Source organism: Acanthisitta chloris, unplaced genomic scaffold (genome assembly GCF_000695815.1).
Source record: "Acanthisitta chloris isolate BGI_N310 unplaced genomic scaffold, ASM69581v1 scaffold42356, whole genome shotgun sequence".
Lineage (NCBI taxonomy): Eukaryota > Metazoa > Chordata > Aves > Passeriformes > Acanthisittidae > Acanthisitta > Acanthisitta chloris.
The window spans coordinates 1-7,198 of record NW_008679457.1 but is presented as its reverse complement, the minus strand read 5'-3'; the positions used below and the strand labels follow the sequence as shown (position 1 = coordinate 7,198).

The 7,198-nt window shown below is 47.7% G+C and overlaps 1 protein-coding gene across 1 annotated transcript in view; it reads left to right on the top strand.

The window, feature by feature from the left end:
* TNFAIP6 (tumor necrosis factor, alpha-induced protein 6) overlaps positions 1–7,086 on the top strand; it is a gene marked incomplete at its 3' end in the record, with an annotated part of 10,346 nt that extends 3,260 nt beyond the window's left edge. Inside the window, exons 2-5 of the mRNA XM_009077282.1 lie at positions 2,190–2,327; positions 3,045–3,206; positions 5,763–5,985; positions 7,023–7,086. Of these exons, the coding sequence (XP_009075530.1) occupies positions 2,190–2,327; positions 3,045–3,206; positions 5,763–5,985; positions 7,023–7,086 (587 nt within the window). The remainder of the gene's footprint in view (positions 1–2,189; positions 2,328–3,044; positions 3,207–5,762; positions 5,986–7,022) is intronic.
* Between the last annotated feature and the right edge of the window lie 112 nt (positions 7,087–7,198).

The window sequence follows — 7,198 nt, the reverse complement described above, 5'->3', positions numbered from 1 at the left end:
TTAGACTTGACAGACGAGTGAGTGAATGAAAATTAACACTTCCTGTGAATACATTCTTAATTAAAATATGTATTTTAATATAACATGCCATTATTTCACAGCCCTGAGTTGTTACAGCTCTTCTTTGAATGGAAGTGGCTTCTTCAGGAAGAGTTTTCCATGGAGTATATGTTATCCTGTGCCCGTGCCAGTGATATTCCCTGGAAAGAGAAAGCAGCTCTTGGTCCTCTGAGACTGTTGTCAGCAATATAATTTACTTCTCTGGGCATGAGGCCAGTGGTCCAAAAATTCCCCTAGAAAATGTCATTCTGTGCCTTTTAAGGGATCTCAGCATTGCTCACCACAACTAAGTGGTGACTATGGCTTAACTCAGCCAGAACTACTGATCCCGCAAAAGACATCCTTTAATTCCCCAAGGTGCAAATAACTACTGTAAAAATCCTCCCTGTTTTCCATCTTTTTTTGCAGGCATGCTGACTGATGCTAGCTGCAAACAGCCGTTCCTCTGATTCTGCTGAATCTAAGAGGGACCTAAACAAAATTGCCATTCTGATGAGAGATGCAGATTGGTTCTGAGACAGATTCCTGTGCATATGGCATCAGACAAGTGCAGCAGGAAAAGATGATAAAGCTTCTAGCAGCACTGGCAGTTTCTAGGTTTCCCTGGAAAGCTGCTTTGCATCTTACTTGCAAGGGAAAAAAAATAAGGAAGAAAGTGCCTTAATTTTCAGTGCAGCAGAAATGTCAGCCAGCAATTGTCCTGGTCCTGCCCTCTGTGACACAATCTTGGATATTTATACTCCACATTTTTCTCCCCTTTCATTCTGCCTCTCCTCTCTCCAAGTAGCTCTGATTCAGCTCCTCTGGAGAGTCAAAACAAAGCTCTGATTCAGCTTACAAAGGCTCTTAAGAGCTGCAGCCAAGGGGAGGCTGTGGTAGCTATTCAGGAGGAGGCAGTGATAGAGATCCAGGAGGCTGATAGAGATTCAGGAGGCTGTGATATTGATCCAGGAGGAGCTTCTCCTGAGTCAGACAGGATGCACAGCCCTGAGGATGCTGAAAGCAGCATCATTCCCATAACTCCTTCCCCAGGGGAGTCCTGTCCGCCTATGTTGATCTTCTGTTGTTCCAAAACTCTCCAAGCTCTGACTTAGCTCTGTTGTTCCCAACTTCTCCCAAACAAAACCTTACCTTTGGCTTGCAAAACCATGCCTTGGGGGTGGGAGGGATGTGTTTTTCGGTGCTTTCTAAGAGGAACAGCTGCTAATGAAGGGTTTTTTCTCTTCTCAAATGGAAGAATCACAGGCTCAGTTAGGTTGGAAGGGGCCACAGTGGGTCACTGGTCCCACCTCCCTGCTCAGGCAGGGCCAGCCCAGAGCACATGGCTCAGGATTGTGTCCAGAGGGTTCTGGAATATCTCCAGTGAGGGAGAATCCACAGCCTCTCTGAGCAATGTGTTCAGTGCTCAGTGACTGCACAGGAAAGAAGTTCTTCCTCATCTTTAGGTGAAACTTCCTGGGCATCAGTTTTTGCTGTTCCCTCTTGTTTTATTGGTTTCCCCCACTGAGCAGAGTCTGATCATCCTCTTGGCACTTCCCATTCATGGACTTGAATCCATTCATGAAGTCCCTCTCAGTCATCTCTTCTGAAGGCTGAGCAGCCCCAACTCCCTCAGCCTTTGCTCATCCCTGAGGTGCTCCAGGCCCTTCAGCATCTTCCTTGCCCTCCCATGGACCTGCTCCAGGAGCTCCATGTCCCTCTGGCCCTGAGGAGCCCAGAATTGGGCACAACACTCCAGGTGTGACCTCACTGGGACTGAGCAGTGGGACAGGATCACCTCCCTGACCTGCTGGCAATGCTCTTCCCAATGCATCCCAGGACTCTATTGGCCTTCTTGGCCACAAGGGCACAGTGTTGGCTCATGGACAGCCTGTTGCCCACAGGGACCTCCAGGTCCTTCTCACAGAGCTGCTCTCCAGCAGGTCAGTGCCAACCTGTGCTGGTGCTTGGGGTTATTCCTCCCCAGGGGCAGGACCTGCTCTTGCCCTGGTTGAGCCTCAGTTGGTTCTGCTCTGCACATGTCTCCCACCAGTCAAGGAGGATGTGTGTCCCAAAGCACAAGTCTCACTGCTGGAGGTGGTGAGAGCTGAGATCCAGTACTGATACCATGTCCTGCTTTTGTCCCCCAGAACGAGCAGCTGGAGTGTACCACAGGGAGTCTCGCTCAGGAAAGTACCAGCTCACCTATGCTGAGGCCAAAGTAGTCTGTGAATACGAAGGAGGACACCTGGCCACCTACCAGCAGCTGGAGGCAGCAAGGAAAATAGGTTTGGAATGAATCCTGGCTGTTTGCTTTTCATATAGCTCATTCAGAGCGTTGCCAGTTGTGTATTGTCATGTCTGCTATAGACTCTGGGACTGAGAGACTTGTGAACTCCTTGGATTGTGGCCCAGGTTGCCTGTAATTTCACCCCTGAGTGACCTGCAGAACCACTGGTTTTACATTCTCAGCCACAAAATGCACTAACAAGATCTGTTAGTTTGGGTAAGAAATACTTGAGGCATCTCAGGCATTTGAATTGAAAGTGTTTTAAGCAGCTACTTTGGGGTTTTGGCTGTGTTTTGTATGTAGTGTTGTATTTATTCTCAGGACTTAATGCTGAAAACTCTTGAGATATGATTGAGTGAATTTATGTGACTTCAAAAGGGAAACCAAGAACTCACATAATTCATCCAATGTCTAATTCGATTACGAACGCTGGGAGAGCACTTAAAAATGACTACCCAGAGAACTCTGCAGTCCATCTGTGCTTGATTTTTGCCTTCAAATGAAGAAATCATAATCACATTGTGGAGAACACAATGAAATGTTTTACTCTGTGTTAAAAATTACCCTCTCAGAGTCCTGCTCTTCCTGTAGCTCAGTTTCTATCAGGCCAGTTATACCCAAGTCACTGAGTCACCAGCTTGAGTTAGAGTGAGTGGAATGAAAAGCAGCACTTCTTGCCTAGGGTTGACTGATCACATCCATGTCTCGTTTCCAGGTTTCCACGTGTGTGCTGCTGGCTGGATGGCAAAGGGCAGAGTTGGGTACCCCATAGTAAAAGCTGGAGCCAACTGTGGCTTTGGGAGAACTGGGATCGTCGACTATGGGATTCGCCTCAACAGGAGCGAGAGATGGGATGCCTACTGCTACAACCCCCATGGTGTGTCCAACCCTGCCACTGCCAACTCCCTTCTCCTGCAGAAGGGGTTGTGTTTAGCCTGCAATTCCATTGGAATCAGCTGAGGTCTTGAACATGGGAACCATTTTCCTGGTATTTTGCCTGTGAACAAGATAAATTCAGTGCTAATCTTTATTCCTTTTTTCTTGCGCCTGAAATAGAACAACTTCTGAAAGTGAATGCTATGTCTGGGACTGGAATCCTCAGGAGCTTCTCTTAGGAAGAAATTCCTCCCTGTGAGGGTGCTGAGGCACTGGCACAGGTTGTCCAGAGAAGCTGTGACTGCTCCAACCCTGGGAGTGTTCCAGGCCAGGCTGGATGGGGCTTGGAGCAAACTGATCTAGTGAGTGGCATCTGGAGGAATTTTTACGTGGAAAGGGCTGTCAGGTATTGGAAGGAGCTGCCCAGGGAGGTGGTGGAGTCACCACTCCTGGAGGTGTCTGAGGAACGACTGGACATGGCACTCAGCTAACAAGGTGGTGTTAGGTCATAGGTTGGACTTGATGATCTCAGAGGTCTTTTCCAACTGAAATGATCCTGTGATTTAACAGGGAAGATGGAAAAAGTAGGCACCAATAAGGAAAACAAAGCTTAACTTGGCTCTTCTGCTTCCCCCAGTGTCCTACCCTGCCTGGCAGAGCCAAATCCGAGCGGTCCATGACGTCTGCACAGCTGTGCAGTTTGTTTGTGCTCCCAGGGCTTGAGCTTGTTTATGTTAACCAAATAGCTCTGTGGGGTGGGGGCTGTTCCCAGATGTTCTGCATACAAAGGGAACTGCAAAGAGACTACTGCATTGACCATTACTGCATGTGACCTTCTCCTTTGTCAGCCTCTGGGCTGGGAGAGAGTTGCTGTCCAAACACACTGTTGGGACAGAGGAAAAAATGAAAGCAGAGCTGCCAACACTCACAGACCATGCCTGGGTCTCTGGCATTAGAAGGAGGAGTATCCATGCTCCATGGACAGCTGGCAACAGAGCCTGGCAGGGCTGGCCCTGTGCAAATGGGACATGAGTAGCCAGGAGGAACAAAGACAAACCTCTGATTGAACTGAGCCTTGTGCCCTGCTCCAGGATGCTAAAGGTGTCCAAAGGAACTTGTGAAACTGTTTGATGTTTGAAATGTTCATCCCACCTAGCAGTGATCATAGAATCATGGAATCACAGACTGGTTTAGGTTGGGAGCTATCTTAAAGCTCATCCCATCCCACCCCTGCCCTGGGCAGGGACACCTCCCACCAGCCCAGGGTGCTCCAACCCCATCCAGCCTGGCCTGGAACACTCCCAGGGATGGAGCAGCCACAGCTGCTCTGGGCAACCTGTGCCAGTGCCTCAGCACCTCACAGCCAGGAATTTCTTCTCACTATCCCATCCATCCCTGCCCTCTGGCAGTGGGAAGCCATTCCCTGTGTCCTGTCCCTCCATCCCTTGTCCCAGGTCCCTCTGCAGCTGTCTTGGAGCTCCTTGAGGCACTGGAAGGGGCTCTAAGGTCTCCCTGAAGCTTCTCTTCTCCAAGCTGAACATTCCCAGGTCTCCCAGCCTGGCTCCAGAACTGAGGCCCTCCAGCCCTTGGAGCATCTCTGTGGCCTCCTCTGGACTCACTCCAACAGGTCAATGTTCTTGTGTTGTGGCCCCAGAGCTGGACACAGTGCTCCAGGTACTGGAGTGTCAGCTGGGAAGCACAGGCCTCATGGACAGTGTCCAAACTAAGAAGGTTAATCCATCCTAAGGCTCCTAAATCACATACCCTTAAAGAGTACCTCCCTCTACCCCAGAGGCAAAGCATGAGGTCCCAGATTGGTTAGTCCCACTGTCAGGGAGCTGGGAAAGTTCAAATGGACATTGAATCAATCTGGAATGAGTGTTTTTCATCCCAAAGGGAGTGTGGAGCTGCAGCCACAACAGGAGTACCACACCACGTATGTGATCACTGGCTGTCACAAGGCTTTTTGTACCAGACACACTTTCAAGAGGTTTTTGAAGAAAGGATGAAAGTGTGTGTCAGGATGACTTGCAAGTCCAGCTGTAGAGCCTGACATAGCCAGAAATCCCAAGTGCCTTTGACATAAAGCACACGGCTCTGGCCCAAAGGCCACTGAAGCCAATGAAAGCTTTTCCTCTGAGTTCAGTGAATTTGGATCACTCCTCTTGTTTCCAAAATATCTGCTCCCAAAGGCCAGGAGTGACTGACACTCGCCGAGTGCTCAAATATGTGAGAGGTTCTACCACTCTGGGTGTTCCAATGTGATTTCCTACGGATCAGCCAGGCCAAAGTGCATGGAGAATTAAACCACAGCCAGGATGAATACTTAGACTCCTCTGAGTTCAGTGAATTTGGATCACTCCTCTTGTTTCCAAAATATCTGCTCCCAAAGGCCAGGAGTGACTGACACTCGCCGAGTGCTCAAATATGTGAGAGGTTCTACCACTCTGGGTGTTCCAATGTGATTTCCTACGGATCAGCCAGGCCAAAGTGCATGGAGAATTAAACCACAGCCAGGATGAATACTTAGACTCCGATGTTTTCTCCCTCAGGTAAGAGTGTGGTGGAGTCTTCACGGACTCAAAACATGTTTTCAAGTCACCAGGCTACCCCAATGAGTACGAAAATGAGCAGATCTGCTACTGGCACATCCGGGTCAAGTACGGCCAACGGATCCACCTGCAGTTCCTGGAGTTTGATGTGGAGGATGACACTGCCTGTATGGCTGATTACCTGGAGATCTACGACAGCTATGATGACATCAATGGCTTTGTGGGCAGGTAAAGCACTTCCAGCTCCAATCTGCAGCTGAATGGACAATACTTCAGAAGGACAGTGTATCACCTGGCCCAGTTAGCACCTCTGAGATGCTCCTAACTCCTGTAGCAACAGTACCTGACTCATCTTTCTGGCAGTTTACTCCAATGCCATTAACACAGGCCTGTTGAGAGGTTCAGGGAACTGTGCTTTGCCCTCTCCTGCTTTGTTAAGTTAGATGAAAGAAGCTGCAAGGCTTTTAGTCTGCTGTTTATCCTAATTCTCTGTTATTTCACAGGAAGAGCTCCCAGCAATCTCAGTGTGTTGTGTTTGATTTAACTGAAAGGAGAGAGGTGAACTGTCAAACTGGTAGCAAAAATATGTTTAATTTAAGTTATTATTTGCTACAGAACTAAAGTGATTTCTAACAGCACCACAACGAGTGTTATAGACCATCTCTCTTACCAGATTTAGTTCCTTCGCTGCATAATTATCACTTTCTTTCCCTCAGTGTCATATTTTGCTTGTCCTTTCTCAGTTAGGTATTGGTATGAAGTACCTCAGTTTTCCAGGACAAAAAATGAACCAGGAAAAGTGCTAAAAAACCATATTTTCTAATTCCTGCCACTTTTCACATCCTCTCACAGAGCAAATGTGGCAAATCAAGGACCTGGTCTAGGGGTTTTTTTGCCTTTACAGATAATTTTACATGGGATTTTTGACTGTTTTTCCTTTCTCAGCCTTGGGCCATTGTTTTTCCCCTCAACTCTCTCTAAATTGCTCTTTCTGCTTGTTTTGCCTTATTTACTTCCTGCATATATTGAAAACTGTTTCCTGCATTTTCCCCTCCCCAAAATCTTACCAATAATGACAACAAAATTCTTCAGGCAATTGCTTTAACATAGAATTACAAACACTGAAGACCTTGAACCAGTTCAGCCCCACAAGTCAAGGGAGAGCAAAGCCACCACTCAGCGCAGGAGGCACATCCCTGGCAACATCCCAAGGGAAAACAGCAGTTCCTAGGTCTTTAACCATGCCCTTTTGGGTTTTTTTCCAGGTTTTGTGGAGATGAGTTGCCAGATGATATCATCAGCACAGGTAATTTATTTGTACTCTTTATGGTAAGGAAAAAAATCAGCCCAAATCACCTTCAGTCACAAAGTGCTACTCAAAGCTGCCAACATGCTCCTTCTCTGGTGGAATTATATATCAGAGAATATATCATAGAATCAA